This window comes from Myotis daubentonii, chromosome 11 (assembly GCF_963259705.1).
Source record: "Myotis daubentonii chromosome 11, mMyoDau2.1, whole genome shotgun sequence".
Classification (NCBI taxonomy): Eukaryota; Metazoa; Chordata; class Mammalia; order Chiroptera; family Vespertilionidae; genus Myotis; species Myotis daubentonii.
In genome coordinates this window covers 38,099,844-38,120,081 of record NC_081850.1, presented here as the reverse complement: position 1 = coordinate 38,120,081, position 20,238 = coordinate 38,099,844, and the positions used below count along the sequence as shown (strand labels likewise).

Genomic DNA, 20,238 nt, shown 5'->3' with positions numbered 1-20,238 from the left:
GGGGTTTGAATGAACGATCAAGTCATGAAAAGACCTGGAGGAAACTTAAGTGCATCCGCATTACTCAGTGAAAGAAGCCAAGCTGAAAGCGTACGTGCTGCATGATGCTCACTACTACGTGGCATTCTGGTAAGTGCAATCCCATGGAGGCAGCAACAAGTCCAGTGGTTGCCAAGAGCGAGGGGGAAGGGAGGGAGGAATAGGTGGCGCACAGAGGACTTGGGGGGCAGAGAACTACTCTGTATGATACTACAAGGATGGACACATAGTATATATTTGTCCAAACCTCTAGAATGTGCGGCACCCAGAGTGAACCCTGATGTAAACTTTCAGTGATATTGACATGTTAATGTGATTTATCAATAGTAACTAATGTACCACTGTGATGGGGGATGTTGATTGTTGGGGAGACTGTGCATGTGTGGAGGGTACATGGGAAACCTCTATGCTTTGTTTTGCTGTGAACTTAAAACTGCTCTAAAAATAAAATCTCTTTAATAAATAGTATTACTAATATTATTACTAATATTTCATTTTCCTGGTAAATCAGTGCTATGCACCGAATGTTTATATCCCCTTAAAATCCATATGTTAAAGCCCTAATCCCCAATGTGATGGTATCTGGCCGGTAGCCATGATGCGCACTGGCCACCAGGGGGCAGATGCTCAATGCAGAAGTGGAAACCACAGGCATGGAAACATGGAACAGACTGATGAATCTCAGAGGGAAGGGGGATGGGGGAGGGCGGGAAGAGATTAACCAAAGATTTTACATGCATACCAGAGGACTGGTGCACAGATTCGTATACCAGTGGGGTCCCTCGGCCTGGCCTGCGGGGATCAGGCCGAAACCAGTTCTTCGACATCCCCCAAGGGGTCCCAGATTTCGAGAGGGCACAGACCAGGCTGAGGGACCCCATCGGTGCACGAATCCATGCACCAGGCCTCTAGTTATAATATATTGTCATACACACACACACACACACACACACACACACACACGAGGCCTGTTGCATGAAAAGATTCGTGCAATAGGCCTTCCCCTCCCCTGGCTGCCGGCACCAGTTTTCCGCCGGCACCCGGGACCCAGGCCTTCGCTCCGGCCGGAGCCGCCTTCAAGCCTTCGCTGCTCCGCCAGAGCCGCCTTCAGTCTTCGCTCTGCCACTTCACACCTATGTATGAAATTAACTGCCATCTTTGTTGGTGGTTAATTTGCATATCACTCTGATTAGCCAATGGTGGGCGTAGCAAAGGTATGGTCAATTTACATCTTTGTCTATTATTAGATAATATTTTTAATTTTAATATTCCTTAAAGTCTGAGAAGCAAGACAGAAGTCAGTTTTCTAACTTCACCAATACCTTCAGAGGCTGGAATGACATGGACCATTTCCCTGGCTGTGAGGTCGAATCTTCAAATCCTCCTGCTATGGCTCAGCCTTTATGTTCTTTCCTCTTCTGGTTGTTGTTGGAAATTTCCCTTTTCTCAGGATGGCTGAGACCACCTCCATGACAGGGGCCCACCTGTCTTCCCTGAGCCTTCACAGAAGGTGGCGAGGTCTGTGTGGCAGCTGGAGGTGAGCTATAGGAGCTCAGAGGGAAGGTGGAAAGAGATGGGGAAAATGTCCTCCTGCAGTAAGAAAAAAAACAGAAGCCTGGAAAGACCCAGCCTGAGTGGAGGAAGGCCAGTCCTTGTCTCTCAGCCCCGGGGGAGGAACAAATTGGTGGGCTGAGAGCTCCTGGCTTGACCCTGAGACACTAGGTCGGGGGCAACGAAGCAGCCATAACGGAGAAAAGCAACCAGCCTGGCTACGTGGGTGGTCTCTGGGTGTCAGAGAGCCTGGGTGAGACATGGGCTTGTAACACTGGAGACCCTCAGAGAGGCGGGGCTTACCTCAGGGAGTGGGCCAGCCCGCAGCGGGCAGCCATGGTGCTGACAGTGGGGACTTCTAAAGAAATGGGGAGACTGTTCGCTTACGTGGGGAATTCAGTATGTGAGGGTGAGGGGTGAGCCCAGAGAGACTGTCATTCTGGGAAACCCCTGGGAACCTCCACAAACACAGCTCAGCCAAGGAGGTGGGCCGACCGTGGGTGGTTTGCAGGCCCCCAGTCCCCTCATTTGCACACCTGCCTCCACAATCCACTTTCCGCCCCAGTTCAGTACCTCCCAACAGTCCTTCCCTTCTCATTTCTCAGTCCCCTGACCTCATGCCAGTTCCCACTCTGCAAAGTTCATGGGCTTGGAGGCCAGGATGTCTGTGCTTCCATGAGCCAAGCTCGAAGTCCTCGCAACCACTCTCCCAGAGAAACAAGAAATGGCAAACAGCTACTATTTGGGAGCCGGGAACCAGAGTGGTTTCTGGAGATGGGCTCCTGGGGTGTGAAGGGCATCACTGCCACAGACCTTCTGAGTGACCTTGGGCAAGTCACTGAGCCTCGTTTTCCTTGTCTGTGAAATGCGGACACCACAGCTCCCCCCTCTCAGGCTGTGGTGAGGGTGAGATGAGACTGTGTGAAATCTCCAGCACAGGACCTGGAGCACAGGCATCCTTGTTCAGCTCCTCACCTCCTCTACTCCATATCCTGACCTAATCTAGCCTCCACTATGCATGGGGATCTCTTGAGATGCAAATGAAATCTGTTACTCCTGTTGAAAACTCTCCCACGGAACCTCACAGCTAGCATCAAGCCCAGCCTGAGCTCCCCCTACCTCTCCCCTCGCTCAGGGCTGCTTCCACAGCAGCCTCTAGTGCTGGAGGCCTTTGCCTTGGCTGTTCCCTCTGCCTGGAACACCCTTCCCTGCCCCTCACAGTCAAGTCCAGTTTACATGTCATTTCTGCAAAGCAGCCTTCTCCAACCGCCTCCTTCCTTTTTAGCACTAATGCCCAATCTGTAATCACTTCACTGATTTATTGCTCACAGTCCCACTACAAGGCAGCTCCATGAAGCCTTTTGGCCAGGCGCCCGCTGAATGCATAAAGGACACATTGTTATGCACGGGGATCAGGTGCTTTGGAGATGAAACTGGCCTGGTGGCCTGCCCGAACCTGACCACCACTGCTCCAAGTTCCAGCATCTCCGTAAGGTAAGGTGTGGCCCCGTCCGCGTACACAAACGTCGTACACCGAGGCCAGAGGTCCAAAGTAGACATTTTATTCTCAGTTCTGCCTTAGCCATCTCTAGTTTTGCAAGCATGAGTAAATGGAATCAACAAGAATACTCCCCCTGAATGTCTCTCATTACGATTTGTCAGTGAAAAAGTTCCCTGTTTTTCCTAAAGAGAGTGATTGCAGGGCAATCTATGCAGGGACTTGATGATTAGAGCATGGGGTTGATCATTCGTGCTTCACACCAGCCCGGCTGGCGTGGCTCAGTGGTTGAGCGTCGGCCTACGAACCAGGAGGTCACGGTTCGATTCCCAGTCAGCGCACATGCCTGGGTTGCGGCCGATCCCACTGGGTGGCGTGCCAATTCCTCTCTCACGGAGCAGCGCGTGGCCGCAGCGTCTATCAACAGCAGCCCAGCAGACCTGCCCCAGTGACAGGGCTGGACGAGGAAGAGAGCCACAAGGTGGTGTGTGGGCCAAGATTCATTAACCCACTGCGGGGCGGGGCCAGCAGAGGGGGAGAGGGACGCTGCCTTCACAGCCTCCAACCTGATGCATCCAAACCCAAAGGAGCCCGGAAGAACCCTAGGCCAGCAGAAAGGTGAGCCATAGAGTGAGGTCCTCTGAAGGGCCCCCCTTTTAGAGCAGTTCCCAGAGGGGGACCCCCACCCCCACCCTGGACACTGCATGGTGAGGAGGGGGTCTTTCCTTCCTGCTCCTGAGGTTCACAGGACAGTCTCGCGAATGACACCGATGAGGCTGTGTGGCCGCTCAGCCGCCCGCCGGGGCCTCCTCTCCACTCTCGGCCTCCCGGCCGCCACGAAGGTGCTCAGGTCCCCGCAGCTCCACAGGTGCAGCACGCCGGGCTGTCTCCGCGAGGGCGGCAGGTGGGCCCTGGGGGGGCTGGGCTGCAAGGGGGCCATTATCTTTGGGAGAAGGAAGAGGGTGGGGAGAGGTTAAGCTTCACCAGAGGTCCTGGGTCTGCCTCTTACGTCCATCCCTGTGATGCTTAGTTGCCTTGAGGAAGAAAAGAGAGCGTTCTCCCAAAGTGGAACCCACGTGGAATTCCAGAGACTTAACAGAGTGCCTCTTTTCTCAAGTTTCTAACACATTCCCCAGATGTCCTGTGGTTTCACAGGTAGCCCTGCCTCACTTCCCTGACTCATCTATTGCAATGTCCTGCTTTATCCTGAACATTGCTCATCACTTTCCCCAATTTCACTGTGGCCTCACTGGGGCCTGCACATCCTGGGAGCCTGTCAGAGACACGAGTTCTCAGCTCCCCGCACACGTGAGTGAGGAGTGGGGCGCAACACCTGTACTTGCAACCAGAACCCAGGCGATATTAACGTACTCAAACATTTGGTACCTGTTATTTGGCATTGTGACCAGGTAATGAGTTTATAAAATGTCAACCAAAACCAGCGATGCTTCTAACCGATCAAACAGCCCTTCAATAAACAACATAACAACTAATCCAGTTTATTTGTAAAAACTCCTAAGAATGGTTCTACTGCTAGATCTATTTTTGGCCATGTGCCACATACATAACGTTAAGGACAACATAATATGACTTGTTTTGTAAAAATGACAAAAGCATGATAAATCCCTCACCTAGCTGGGATGGGTGAGGGGAGAGCTGCCCGGTGCACAGAAGTCTGTGACACTGCACAGCCCCGTCTATGACCTACAACACTGTCAGCGGCCTGGGAGAAGCATCTGCGTCACAGAGCAATCGTTGGGATGACGTTTTGTTTAGTTTGCACCATTCAGAATTGTTTCTTATCCTCACCCACGGACATGATTTTTTAAACTGATTTTGAGAGAGACGGGTGAGAGAGAACATCGATTGGTTGCCTTCCGTACGGGGATCGAACCCACAACCTAGGTATATGCCCTGACTGGGGATCAAACCCACAGCCTTCTGATGCAGGGGACGGCGCTCCAACCAACTGAGCCATCCAGCCAGGGCCCATTGTGAGACGTTAAGGTCACTAAAAAGTTAACCCTCCAAGAGATGAGATGTCAGATTTGCTAACACTCCATGATTCTGTCTGTCTTTAGGGCCTGTCCTTGTTTCCTGAGTAAGAAGAAAATTCCCACATTCATAGATATCGACTGCTGTTACGTGTAAGTTAGGAGAAGTGGTTTTGAATTGGTGAAACGTGAAGAGGATCTACAAATGCATCCTAATAATGTAGAGAAAGTGAAAATGTGCAAACGCTGGGAGGCTCCAGCAGATGGCCCAGGTCTACTGCGCCAGTCCCAGCACCTGAACTGCGATCCAGGCCCAGTGAATGCTGGTGGCGACAGCACCTGTTGTCTTTTACCCACAGCGATGTCCCAGCGAGCAGGGCTTGGCAGAAGGTCCAGACCCCCTGCGTGGCGGGTGCTCCGGCTCTTACCTCACCAGAGCTCGGCAGCCTCTCAGTGACGCCAAATGCTCGCTCCTGTTTAGTGGCTACTGAGGCTGCACAGGGGAAAGGAGGCAGGAAGTGACGTTTTGCACAGACCAGGGACTCCCGGACGTAAATGTCTCCCCAACGTGGGATTCTACCTAGAGCCTGACCCAGGGCCATGGGCCAACCACTCTTTCAGAAAGCAGACAAGAGGGTCCATGGCCCCTGCACCTCTTCATGCGAGGAATCGGACTGCTCTCGTGCTCCCCTGAGGGGCTGGGATGGGAGGGACTCTGGCTGTGGCTTCCGTTAGAAGCGACCGGGAGGTAGAAAGCGGGGACAGAAAGGACAGTGAGAAGGGGATCGGGTCAAACTGCCTTGAAATTTTACCCAGGATCCCGGTGCTGGTAACGACCTGAGAATCAGCCCATCTCAACTCAGGAAGTGTCTGCTGGGCACTGGCTGCACGCAGCCAGGTAGCACCGCGGCCTTCGCCACCACCCCACGCCCCTGGAGCAGTGCAGTCAACGCCCCTAAGGTGACCGCTTTTAAAAAGAGGTGGGTAAGCGAAGATGCGGCCCATCCCCAGTTCTCATCAGAAGGAAAGTCCCTTCATTCAGAAACACAGGTGCAGGACCACCTCGTGCAGCCCTCCACTTTCACGTGAGAGACCTGGCGCCCAAGAGGATCCTTCACGCGCCCGCCCACTTGTATCTTTTCCTCTGTGGCTTCCACTCAGGGGATCGCCTTGTACGATTTAACCTGGAAAGAAAGGGTGTGTGTTCCATGCAGGCCTATGGGCTTAGATATCTTGCCAAGCATTTCACGGGAATGTGAACAGCTCCCAGAGTCTTGCCCATATTAAAATTCAGGCGTGTCTGTCATTGTCAAAGGGCTGAGAAAAGCTGCCGCATCCAGGGACACTTTCAACACAGGGAGCCAGATGCTGCATGGGACCCCCACTGCCCAGCCCCTGCTTTGAGCCCCAAGCTGCACCCTTCACTTTTTCCAGGCATCCACAGCCCGGAAAAAACGGGTTCCTTTCCCTCTGGGCCAAGAAGGCTGGGGAGAGTCACCACGCCTGAAAAGAAAGTGCTCGGCTTCCTCTCCACTCCCCACCCCACCCCCTCCCACCCCCACAGCCTCCGAACCACATTTCCCCTGACACAGCGACCAGGAACTTATGGCGCCCGAGACAGGAACTCGGAGAGGCATTCGGGCTGCTGGGGAAACAAGGGATCTGACTCACACCGGATAATAAAATTAAAGCTACCTGTTCTAGGAAGCTGGCACTAGTGATGGCCTCCTCCATGTGCTCCTCGTCGGACTTCAGAACCGACTTGATGTTTTCCACCAGTTCGTGGATGTCGGGCGTCATGGCGCAGGAGGACTGCTCCAGGAACCTGGCCACCAGCAGCTTGGTGTCGATGTACGACTTGTAGTCTATCAGAGACTGCGGCCTGCACCTGGCAGCTCTGGGTCGCAGGCCCCGCCTCAGCGTCACCGCCGCCAGATCCGGTCTCCCCTCCGTCTGCGTGGCAGCTTCGCAGCTGAGCACGGGAGCGGCTGCGGGCAGACAAACAGCGCAGACCCGTTGGCCATGCCCCCGCGAGCACACGCCGCGTGTGAAACTGCACGGACGCAGCACTCGGCGCGGGAAGCACAGGACGAATGCCAACAGCCATGCGCGCCTCGCTTCTCATGTTGCCAAAGGAAAAAACACACAAAACCAACAGCTATGACATGAGCTTATTTCCTGATGTAGTGCCAACAGGATATGTCCCCGGCACATTTTACGGTGCCACGGAAAACACGGCCCCCACAGTAAAGACAGATGATGGGGAAGGGCATCCCTCATACAAACCACAGCGGAGCAGCGGTGTTACGGGGTGATGGCAGACAAAGCGTGGCTGGCTGATGGAGAAACGTTCAAGGGGGCGGCTGAAGGAGCCGCTGAGAGGCAGGGGCTAAGGAAAGACAGGACCCGTGGGATGAGGGGAAGGCTCTGTGCACTTGGACGGTACCTTTGTCCTAAACATCCGCGAGGGCACTGCACTGACATGCTCTCAGTGCTCGCACCGGGGCTGTAGGCAGCGCTGCGGCTGACGATTACAGAAAGAGAAATCTAAGTGCAGGAACGCTAGGTCGTTCCAGAAGTCAGCAGTGGGCCTGGGAAACCCACCGCAGGCTCTCACGTCCACAACGACCTGCTTTAGCGAGCGTGTAAGGGTGCAGGACACGGCTGCGCCTCAGGCGGGCGAAGTGGGAGGCAGGCCTGGCTCCTGCGTGTTCGGAAGCCAGCCGGCAGCCTTCAGTGCACGCAGCCCTGGAGGTTTCAGTCTGCGAAGGCCTGACAAGCAGGATCTGAGATAGTCAATGAGGAAAGGAAGCAGAGGGTGGAAGAGCAGGTGGAGGGAGGGGAGCACCCTTTTCCTCTGGAGAACGGAGGCATGAGGATCTGCAAACAGCGGTGAGCAGCGGTCCTCCTGGGCTGCCACAGGCATGTCACGGAGCCGGGACCTCCCAGGAGCACTCCCTACAGACACCCAGGTGTGAGGACAGGGGCCTCACCAGTCCCTTGAAGGCAACCTGGTCCCTTCCACAATGGAGGGCTCAATAGGTAAACACGGGCCACCCTCCTCCTGCAGCGCTGCAGCATGGGAAGGGGTTCTGGAAAGACCTTGCTGAGCTGTGCAGACAGCAACGTTCCCGTTGAAGCCCGCAGGTGGCCAGCTCGAGCCCTCAGCTTGCCAGGTAGGGCAGAGACAGCAGTGAAGACAGGTCTGGGAGCGGAGGGCCAGCTGCCCGCCTGCTGGGGTGGCAGAGGCACTCAGTCCCAGGGGCGAGGGGGGGGGGTGGGGAGTGGGGGGAGGGGAGGAAGAGAGGGGGAGGTGGTGGGCTCCTCCCCATGCAAGAGCACCGGTGAGACGAGAGGCAAGGAGTGCTTTCTGGCTCCCACACTGTCAGTCGAGACTGGGGCCAACAACACAGGCTGTCAGAGGAACAGAACTGGAATGAAGGGGTTACCCAGGCCCCGGAGAAGGCAAGGGGAGAGCAGGAGGAGAGCGAGGGCACTGGTGAGAACAGGTCACCGAGAGAAGCCGGTGCGCACAGGATTACAGAAGGTTTTCATTTTCTTCCTTTCGTTCCTTTATTTCTTACAATTTTCTACACTGAAGACATATTTGAAGATGTTCAGGTATTCAAATATTCCGATAACATCTAGACACAAACAAACTCAAAACAGAGAGGGAGGGGGATGAAGTGTGGGTTTCGCTCTATCCAAAGTTCTTAAACAAGGTGGGATTTAAATAATTCAGTCCATTCATACTCAATAAAAAAGACAACTGATATTAAATTATAGAAGAGGGGATAAAACCAAGGCCACCCTTTGACTTTTCCTTGAGAGAGAATGTGTATTCCCACACGATCGCAAGCATGTAGAGATCAGAATGAGATTTGCGTTGTTTTCTTCATGTAGTACCTATCACAGCATCGTCTGCAACCAAGTGCTTTTGATGACAATGACTTAAAAAGAAAAACACCCTTGCCTGCCAGTGTGGCTCAGTGGTTGAGCATCAACCTATGAACCAGGAGGTCAGGGTTTGATTCCCAGTCAGGGTACATGCCCGGATTGCGGGCTCAATGACCAGTAGGGGGCATGCAGGAGGCAGCCAATCAATGATTCTCTCTCATCATTGATGTTTCTCTCTCTCTCTCTCTCTCTCTCTCTCTCTCTCTCTCTCTCTCTCGCCCCCTCTCCTTTCCTCTCCCAAATCAATAAAAATATATTTAAAAAAACAAACAAAAATAAAATAAAAACACCCACCAGCCTTAAAAGTTGGGGCAGATGTATATCCCTAATGTGCACATAGAATATCTTATTTTCTCAAGGCATCTCTTGAACTGCAGGGCCCTGGGTGGCCGGAGCCACCTGCTTTCACGTGGCACCTGGAGGCAAGCCAGTGCTCGGCGGGAGCCTGGGGGACGGCCTCACCTCGCTCTGCGGAAGGATGGAACACAGGGTCACTCTTCGACCTTGTCATCGTGGGCTGGAGGGCTCTCCGGCTGCTCCCGGGATGTGGCTGGTCTGAGTTGGCAACTGAAGTGGATGCGCTTTCTTCCCCAGGTGTGTTAGGAATGTTCCCATCTAAGTATTTTTTTTAAGAGGAGAAACAAAAATTATTTTGCCAGCCAGCCCTCAAAAATGTGGGCAGGAAACACCTGTGAGCCCAAACCTGCTGGGGCCCGGGCCATCCAGTTGACAACATTTGCTTAGGCGGCTGGCCCGAGCAGCTTTTATTTCCCGGCACTGTGGGAAACGCTGCCTCTCCCAACCACCGCTCCAGGCCTCAGACAAACAAAACCTTCACTTCCAAATAACGAAGCCCTGCCAAAATGTCAGTGTTTCCTAAAGGTGCTTAGTGTCTTCTCCAGTGAAGCATCCCGGTGAGAGAGGGAATGTGCATTACCGCACCATCGCCTCGGCATGGGGGAGCTCCGAGCCGGCTCATGCTTTCTGACCGTTCGGGACAGGCTTGGTGGGTGGGAAATACCTGCCCAGGTGAGGTGCTGCCCTGTGGACTGCAGACCACGTGCAGGCAGGGGGTGTCTGCAGGCTGGGCCATGAAACTTCTGTTGAGCCAAGTTAAAGAGCCAGTAGCCACTGAACGCATCAGTGAAACCACTCTGGAATTGGGTGACTGCTGCTCGGGGAAATAAAACTCACATCCTTTGTGAGCCTGAGCTGTGGGCTGGGAAACTTTTTTTAAGAAGTGAAAGAATGGGAGAACGTATTTGACAATGATACTTCTGATAAGGGTTAATATCCAAAATATATAGGGAAACTCAAACAACTTAACAAAAGGAAGATAAGCAATCCAATTAAAAAATGGGCAAAGGACCTAAATAGACACTTCTCCAAAGGGGACATACAGATGGCCAAGGGACATATGAAAACATGCTCAAAGTCACTGATCATCAGTGAAACACAAATTAAAACAACAAGATTATCACCTCACACCTGTCAGAATGGCTACCATCAACAAATCAACAAATGACAGGTGCTGGAGAGGATGTGGAGAAAAAGGAACCCACATGCACTGCTGGTGGGAATGCAGACTGGTGCAGCCACTATGGAAAACAGTATGGAGTTTCCTCAAAAAATTAAATATGGAACTGCCATTTGACCCAGTGATCCTACTTCTAGGAATACATCCTAAGAAGCCCAAATACATCCTAAGAAATACCAATCAGAAAGGATGTATGCATCCCGATGTTCATAGCAGCACAATTTACAATAGCTAAGTTGTGGAAACAGCCCAAGTGCCCATCAGTACATGAGTGGATAAAAAAGCTGTGGTACATCTACACCATGGAACACTAGCAGCGGTAAAAAAGAAGGATCTCTTACCCTCTGAGACAGCATGGAGGGACCTGGAGAGTATTATGCTAAGCGAAATAAGCCAGTCAGAGAAAGACAAGTATCACACGATCTCAGTTATGTGTGGAATCTAATGAACAAAATAAATTGAAGAACAAAATAGACCCAGAGACATGGAAGCATAGTACAGACTGTGGAATCTCAGAGGGAAGACGGGGGTGGGTGGGTGGGAAGAGATCAACCAAAGAACTTGTATGTATATATCATAAGACAACAGGGAGGAAAATGCCTGGGGCAGGGGCAGGGGTGGGCCAGAAGGGGTCAATGAAGGAAAATGGGGGACATATGTAATACTTTCAACAATAAAGATTTTTAAAAAGAAAAAAGAAATGGAAGAATTACAAACATACTCAGGAAACAGAGCGCACTAATTCTACGTAAGACCGAAGGTGAGTGGGACAGAAACCTAACTCCAGTGGTGCTGCTGAAAAAACCACCTCTGTCTATCATAGCTAAAAGTTGATCCATTATTTATCACCGTGTGCAATTTTGTCCTGGTGGGCAATTTTCTGGGACACTTAAAACCTCTCCAAAGAGAGAAAACTGCAACAATGTCCCCTTAAATGGCAAAGATAAATACAAACCAACTCTAATGTTTAATGCAGGACTGGAAATAAAAATTCACTGCATGTTAAGGCAGCACGACCAGAGCATGATCTCACAGCAAATCACCCTTGTAAGAAATGAAATGCTTTTTTTCTTCTTCAAAACAGCTCATCTTATTTTAACAGCAGAAGAAAAAATTTTAGGTTGGAAAACACAGGAATGCCAAATTAAACTCTAATCTATGTCATAGGTCCCTGAGAATAGTCTGGTAACTCATAACTGATTCTAGAATTATCTGTATTTCTGTTCAATGTTATCTCCCACTTGTATGCCCTAAACGTTGATAGTAGTTTTGCACCTGCATAGGCTGTAGCTCCAAGAATATCTGACCTCCAACAAAATACCACGGAGATCATTATTTTACCACGTTTTAACTTACTGCCTCACAGGGGCAGGCAGCGACCGTGTGCATTACCGTGAGTCACCGGCACGCCGATCGGTTCCATCGGGCTGGTGGCGGCTTCTGACCCCTCTGATATTTGGAATGAAGACGTCTGCATCACAGGAAAAGAGAGGAATATTGGTTGATATTCAACTCAAGCATCATCTGGGCTCCGTGAACTTAAAAGGATCTGCAGAGCAAACGGTCTCCCATGGCTGTCTGTACCCAACGCGGCTTTGCCTACTTGTGGTCAACATACCAGAGCGAACCTGCACGGACAGTACCTGCTCCCGTTCTGTCTCGTTCACCACAGCTTCGTACGGAGGCGGCGGGTCCAGAGGACAGAACACCTCCACGCCTTTGATTCTCGCTCCATAGATATGCGACAGTGGGATCACGTCGGGACCAACCATCCTAGGAAAAGCATCTTGGCATCAGGAAGCACGTTCTACAGACAGGACAGCGGACCCGGGCGGCTCCCGCATGCTGGCCTTTGCCTCTAGATGCTTATCCTTAGGCAAGTGGCAACGCATCGTGTGCGATACCATCGTTCCTTTAAAACCACGAGGCAAAAAGCAAACAATAATCCCTGAGAGACAGAGAGCAGATGAGCGGTTGCCAGGGGCTGGGGGGAAGGATGGAGTCGGGGTGGCCGATTGATGGAGAAAGAACTCCTTGGAGGTGAAAAACATGCTTCAGAACTAGATGGAGGTGATGGTTGCATGTGAATGTACTAAATGCCACTGACTTGTACATTTCCAAATGGTTAACTTCACCCCAATTAAAGAAAAGTCAAAATTAGGGACACAGAGAAACTCAATTATTTCTGACATGACAATGTTCTTATCTGGGTTTCCCTAATGTCTGATTCGTGGTAGAAACTCACTACTTGTTACATATATTTGAAAGGATAAGTAAATTTTTAAAATAAAGCAACCACATCAGAGCTCAGAGACAAAGCAGCATACAGCAGAGGGAGGAGAGGGCCCCTTCCCGAGGGTGGCCATTCACCAAACACTGATGGGCGCTTGCTGCATGCCAGGCACTGTGCATTTTGTCCTGCGGGTGAGGGGCCCTTGAGGGCAGAAAACAAAAACAAAAAACCCACAAGATTTCCTGCCAGCGTCCACAGAAAATCATACACACACACACACACACACACACACACACACACACACACACACCCCTACGTAACAAAGAACCTAAATTTTAAAATAACAGTTAATAGTTAAAAAATTGAACTATCAAGCGAAATAGAGGCAGACTCATAGATAGAGAACAGGCAGACAGCTCTGGTTGGGCGGGGGCGGGGAGAGGGAGGATTGAGCAAAAAAGAATAAAAAAAGAGAGAGAACTCAGGACATGGACAACACCGTGGTGATGGCAGGGGTTAGGGGTGGGAGTGGAAGAGGGCATAGAGGGGATAAATAGTGATAGGGGAAATAAAATATAAAAAAAATAATTAAATAATAGTTAAAACTATGTGGAATTTTGTAACTTTTAAAAAATATTTTTAGGTTGATTTCAGAGAGGAAGGGAGAGGGAGAGAAACATCAATGATGAGAGAGAATCATTCGTCAGCTGCCTCCTACACGCCCACACTGGGGATCAAGCCCGCAACCCGGGCATGTACCCTGACTGGGAGTCAAAGCTTGATCTCCTGGTTCATAAGTCAACGCTCACCCACTGAGCCACACCAGCCGAGAGGAAGTTTGTACCTTTTAATGAAACTCCCGGTTATAAAATAAGTCCTGGGGATATAATGTACAGCATGGCGACTATAGTTAATAATACTGAATTGTATTTGAAACTTGCTAAGACAGAAGGTCTTAAAAATTCCCAAGGATGCATCAGCTAACCAGACCTATGTGGAGATCATTTGCTATATATACAAATGTCAAATCATTATGTCGCATACCTGAATTTGTATCCAATTTCAATTGTATCTCAATTTTTAAAACTACACAGAAGACCCCCAAAAACTATATTCAATCCATGGAGTATTGGAGGATGAAAAAAATAGATAACAGCAAAGTTTAACGTCTGCTCTTGAAACGCAAACACGGACACACACTGAAGGAGACGAAGGAGAAGACGGGCTCTGGAGCCATGAGCGCAGGGCACTGCTGTTCTGGAAAGGGGCTCTCTGGATATTTGTTGATCCATGTTATGCCCTGTGCCCACTTTCAGAAACGCAATGGGTGGAGGAAAGGAAGTTGAAAAAGGTGTAATGTTCTGTTTTCCTCACAGTAAAACTTCTGGAATTCTGGGATGTAGAAGAATGAGACTTCTGCAGCCTGGATAAAATAAAATAAAACAAGGCAGAAAGCTCTCCCCTTTGCCCCTTGATCTTTGTTCGGAAGGAAGACTGGCATCCCTGCTTGACCCGCGTGGGAAGGGAGGGTATATTTGACACCTGATTGCATGGATAGGTGAGCACATACTATGTCTAAAGAGAGGCGCCAGCCTGGAGGGTCTCTCCCAGGGGAGGGAGGGGTCCTGGGAGTTACCAAGAAAGGGAGGTTAGATTCTCCCTCCGAGCGGGACTTGCCCGCGATTCTTGCCCAACGCTCCAAGGCAGCCGAAGCTGTTCGACAGCTATAAACGCCAAGCGACTCCAGCATCCAGATCCTTCCGGGACCTGCCTGCAGGCGCTTTCCGGACCAATGCACACGGTGACCTGTCTACTCCAGGAGCCCTGGGCACCCCTCCTTCCTCTCCTCATGCCCTAACCCAGCCGTGGGCAAACTACAGCCTGCGGGCCGCATCCGGCCCGTTTGAAATGAATAAAACTAAAAAAAAAAAAGACCGTACCCTTTTATGTAATGATGGTTACTTTGAATTTATATTAGTTCACACAAATACTCCATCCATGCTTTTGTTCCGGCCCTCCGGTCCAGTTTAATAACCCATTGTGGCCCTCGAGTCAAAAAGTTTGCCCACCCCTGCCCTAACCCTAACCTGGTGAGCCATCTTCTAGCCCTTACAAACGTCTCCCCTCAGCCAACTCTGCAGCATTTCCTCACTGCTGTGCCCTGGCCTGGAAACTGAACCCCTGTCTATCTGTCAGCTCTGGTGGTCCTTGTTTTATATCCCCAGCCCAGTGGCTACCAATATAGTACATTCACAGAGAAGAAAGGGCTTCCATTTAGACCCTAAACTACAGAAATTTCTTCAAGAAGAAAACTGATGAGAAGAGGGATGTACTTTATCTAAATTGACCAAAAAAAAAAGAACGGCCTCTCTGGTTGTATTAAAATGACCAGGAAAGCTGCGTTTTGATGGGAGATGCTGCTACAGCTGATGCAGAAGGGAAGTCCCTTCCTCTCAGGAGGCTTTTCTGCATTTATTTCCGTTCCCTCTGGGTAAATAGGATCGGTTTGTGGAGAACAGGTCCGCTCTCTCCTGGCAGGTTTCTTCCTGATCCTTCCTGGCTTTCATTGGGAGAGGTTTCCAAACCGTGGCTGGCCAGGCCTCCCCTCTAGAAGTTCTACTCTAATTGCCGGTGGCTGGGGGTGGGGTGGGGGGGTGGGGCAGGTATCTACAGGCTGTCAGTGCCCCCGGGCGATTCCAGTGCACAGCAGGGCTGAGACCACCACCAAAGGAAACGGTGCCTGGTGGCTGAAATGAAACCCGTTGTATCTGGGAAAGATGATCAGATTTTTACTAAGAATGAGTATCTTTAGAAAACTGCTACCTGATAAGGCAGAGGTGAGATTAAGGGCTAAATGTTTCTTACGAGCAAGGAACATGCCAAGGACGTTTTAAACAGGGCAACGAACAGGGACAAAGCACAGTGGAAGCTGTGCACTTTTGGAAGCTTTTTTATGGCCATATTCTCGTAACAAGCCTCTCCGCAGCCCCGTGACCACGCAGGTGGATGAGGAGACTGGAGCTCGGAAATGGTAGAAGAGCCGCCCAGGGTCACCCCTTCAGGAGACTCCAGAGCCTGGGCTCTTTCAAGTTCATCCGAGAGTCTCCAGGAAACCTTCCCTGGTTCGTGCTCCTGCGCTCTGAAGGTGAATAGGAAACCCAAACAGATTGTGCAGAACATGATCCTACAAATAGGCCTGGAGAACTCATCTGAGGGGGATACAGCAACTGATTGCCCTTGACAAAGAGCGACTGGCCTCTGTGCACTGGGAAAGCTGTGTGCGCCCTTCTCCTGGGCACGTGGTGGTAGCGTTGCTGCCCCTAAAGGGGGGAGCCAGGCAAGGGTACCCTGCCCAGCAGCTGAGCACTGGGTCAACCTGAGGGTGGGTTTGGAATCTCATTAAGAAAGCAAATGGCCCGGCTGGTATAGCTCAGTAGTTGAGTGTTGACCTATGAAACAGGAAGTCACGGTTCGATTCCCGGGTTGTAGACTCAGTCTCTAGTAGGGGGTGTATAGGCGGCAGCCAGTCGATGATTTTCATCGCTGATGTTTCTCTCTCTCTCCCTCTCCCTTCCTCTCTCTGAAATCAATAAAAACATACATATTTCTTCACTTTTAAGAAATGCCCAGGTCCACCTGCCTCCCACCCACTTCTGTAATTTTCTACAGCAGGTGACATCCCATGGTACAACCATGTCCATGTTCACAAAATATAGGGTGTCACAAAAATGTATATTTACACTTTGAATAATTATAAAGTCAGTGTTTATCACACTACGTCTCCTTTTCAAAACTGAGCCATCAGCTGTTAAAGCATGTACACATTTTTTGGGACACCCTGTCGTTTAGAGAGTCTCCTTTCTGACTCCTGGCTCCAGCCCATTTCTGAGAATGGGGACTCCCCGGGGTGGTGGCGACGGTGCACAGTCCCCTCCCTGACGGCAAATCGATTCACTCAGTAGATAACCGGCACTTGGCCAGCAGCCGGGACTGCAATCGGGCCTCTGTTTATGACAGTAACTTGAGAAGCCCTTTCTCAAGGAGAGACCAATGCATGAAGCGGTTGTATTTATAGAAGTTAAATAAATAAACCTCTTCGGAGAGGTCACCATACCCAGCAGGAAATGGGGAGCCTCTATTGTGTGAAAACACTTAACACCACTGGTTATGGAAATTTTTAAATAACATTCATCAATATTTTGCCTGCCTGCTTACAAGGGAAAAAAAGTTACCAACTGGGGTTAGACATCTATAAAGCTGATTTATACCGAGAATCTAGCAAAGTTGGTCAAACTTAAAAATATCCTGGAAAGAGTATGTATAGAGAGGTGAATAAATCTAGCCATTTAAAAAAAGACAGTGGGTTGCACGCTGAGACGGTGGAATTTCAGAAATGGGGGGTTTGCCCATGGAGATGTGCTCTCGGGCTCCAGGTACATGGTTCGGGCCCAGCAGTGTCTTCTTCTTCTCCAGCATGTTTTGCTTTAACACCCTCTCCCCATGTTCCTTCCAGAAAATTCTGAATAGCAATGCCCTTGATGAGAAGCTTGCCTATCTTCTTCCAACCTACATTTGGCTAGGGGCTGTCTCGGGACTAAGAGGGACAAATTCAGAGATGCACGTATACCCTCCTGCTAACCGTGACTGTGGAGGAGCAGGGGAGAGGAAGGAAAGAAAGGGAGGAGAAGAGAGGGGAAGTGGGGGGAAAGGAGGAGGGGAGATGCCCCACAGGCACAACTCCAATCCCAGGCCCACATGAGTCACTCTCCCTTTCTGCTGCTGCAGGAAACTAAATCTGTCTCTTGCCTCCTCTTGGGTCAACCAAGTGCTCACCCACGGCCTCAAGGGCCAAGGAAATCAGTCTTCTTGTTGAAGGGCTTTTCTCTCCCGAACCAGGAAACGCCAGGCAGTTTACCGCCTTCCCATGAGCCCTCTGCACGCAGCCTGAGATCGGGCTAAGGTTCTTAGCAAATGTGTCCTAACGTGCACAAAGAATATGGGTCTTGTGGCTGTCTCTATGGCCCCTGTAATTCTGGATCATTTCCTAAGAGACTATGGAGGCTGTCTTGGCCCCTGAAGCTTCAAGCGTTGAGTTCCTCAGCCACCCCAGGCCATCCGACCCCGCCAGCAGCCTCCCCTTCTGGCTCTGTGGTCATCTCTACCTCCACCTAGGGGGGTGGCCAGGCGGGGGCCTGGAGGTGGGGTTTAAGTATGACTCCAACACAAGGAAGAGAGCATTAACAGCATCTGGCAGTAGCTAACCCTGGCGACCTGTTCCAGGGTCACGTATGGCTGCCCCAAGCATTAGAAAATGGATTTCCACCCTGGCCGGTTTGACTCAGTGGATGGAACATCGGCCTGTGAACTGTAGGGTCCCAGGTTCGATTCCGGCCAGGGGCACATGCCTGGGTTGTGGGCTCAATCTCCAGTAGGGGGCGTGCAGGAAGCAGCCAATCAATGATTCTCTCTCATTGATGTTTCTATCTTTCTCTCCCTCTCCCTTCCTCTCTGAAATCAATAAAAATATATTTTAAAAAAATGGATTTCCAAAAACCATGCCTGGCACCAAATTTGACAACTTTCTACCTGTACCTCAGAGATTAAAAATTAAGAATTCCTGGGCCTCTGAATATCAAGCTAAAGACATTCGTCTTTCTGTAGAATTCAGAGATTCTCTTTGGAAGCTTAAGTATAGCTTTGTTTATCCTCTAAGTTCAGTTTAAGATCGCCTTGTCCAGGACGCCAACCCTGACTCTTCCTTCAAGCTCCCTGCGGCCCACCCAGGGCAGGGTCCTCCTCGGTGCACGTAAGTCCTCTCCTCTGACACTACTTCCTGGGTCCTAGCCACACTCACTCCGCAGGGCCTGGGCTGTGAGTTCCTCCATATGCAGAGGGGGTGGGTCTCACCCACTTTGAATCTCAATAACCCAGCACAGTGATTAGTTAGTAAGCAGCAGAGAAGGGATTAAATGTTTGTTGAATGAATAAAGTCATTTCTTAGAGAGTTATAATTCTAGCGCTTGGTAACAATCAGAGGAAGGGTTGCAGCATTTCATTCTTCAAATAAAAATTCCTGAGAGTTAAGAAATAGATAATCAGCCTTAGCTGGTTTGGCTCAGTGGATAGAGGGTCAGTCTGTGGACCGAAGTTTCCCAGGTCAAGGGCACATACCTGGGTTGCAGGCTCCTCCCCGACCCGAGCCCTGGTTGGGTTGAGTGCAAGAGGCAACCAATGTGTTTGTTTCTCTCACATCAATATTTCTGTCTTTCCCTCTCTCTTCCACTCTCTCTAAAAATCAATGGAAAAAATATCCTCGGGTGAGGATTTAAAAAATATATATATATATATAAAATAAAATAAAAAAGAAATAATCATATTTGGAGCTAGAATTTGAAAACGATAGTAAGCCTAGTGTCTACGTTTTTCTAGACCAGAGAGAAGTAATTAATAATTCACCATTTTTTAATGGCTGGGAAGAACTGCATGATTTGGGGGCCTGCTGATGGTGTTATAATGAACATCAATTTGGGCCTAACTGAGCGCGTTTCCAGGGCAAACGCAGCTCTCAATCATGTCAAATTACAGCTGTTATCTCTCTGGGTGTCAGTTTTCCTGGGAAGCTAATTGAAATTGAAAAAGTATATCCTTAGGTCAAGGTCTGACTTTTCTTTGGTTTCATGCAGTTTATCAAAGAGAAAGAGAGAGAGAGAGAGAGAGAGAGAGAGAGAGAGAGAGAGAGAGAGAGAGAGAGAGAGAGAAGGAGAGAGAGAGGAGGGAGAGGGGGAGAGAGAGAGAGAGAGAGAGAGAAGGAAATAAATTTTAAAATCCCCCCAAATAACACAATCTGTCCAGATTTAGGAGAAAAGTCCAGGGCTCCAGTCCTCAAAACTAAGAGTACCCTTCAGAGAACCGGATGGGGTGGGGGCTTAGAAATGGCACCTGCGGTTCATCCGGGGTGTGCACGAGTAGAACGTGGCGAAATAGGAAGGGGGCGGCACCGGTGGCACGAAGTCGTCGGGGTCTGGGATGCGTCCCTGTTCTTCCACTTCCTCGGCAGAAATCTGGGATTCATCCTAATGAAACAACACCGCATTAGTCAGCCGCCTGCACCCCCTGAGGCTCGGGGAGAAAAGCAACCCGCACAGAAAAGGCCTGGGCGGTTCCGCAGAATCACAGTGGCGGTGCCACCTCGCGGGGACTTACGCTGCAGGACCTCCTGGCGGCAAAGATCTGGACGTAGCGCAGGGCGGCGGCCACCAAGCAGACGGTGGTGGTCAGGGCGTTCAAGGCACACAGGGCAAAAAGGACTTTCTGGGACAAGGAAACAGAGACGTCACTGAACACTTTAAAGCAGGTGACCAGAATGCAATATAAAAAACCTTTAAACATAACTAATAACACTGCCCTGTCCCAGTAAGATAATTCTCAT

General features: G+C 50.4%; 1 protein-coding gene across 1 annotated transcript in view; it reads right to left on the bottom strand.

The window, feature by feature from the left end:
* Positions 1-3,129: 3,129 nt before the first annotated feature.
* Positions 3,130-20,238, bottom strand: part of ENTREP1 (endosomal transmembrane epsin interactor 1) — a 60,072-nt gene continuing 42,963 nt past the window's right edge. The window contains exons 5-11 of the mRNA XM_059656856.1: positions 20,013-20,120; positions 19,749-19,882; positions 12,220-12,349; positions 11,969-12,047; positions 9,502-9,654; positions 6,778-7,070; positions 3,130-4,031 (exon numbers count right to left, since the gene is read on the bottom strand). Of these exons, the coding sequence (XP_059512839.1) occupies positions 3,831-4,031; positions 6,778-7,070; positions 9,502-9,654; positions 11,969-12,047; positions 12,220-12,349; positions 19,749-19,882; positions 20,013-20,120 (1,098 nt within the window). The 3' untranslated portion in view covers positions 3,130-3,830. The remainder of the gene's footprint in view (positions 4,032-6,777; positions 7,071-9,501; positions 9,655-11,968; positions 12,048-12,219; positions 12,350-19,748; positions 19,883-20,012; positions 20,121-20,238) is intronic.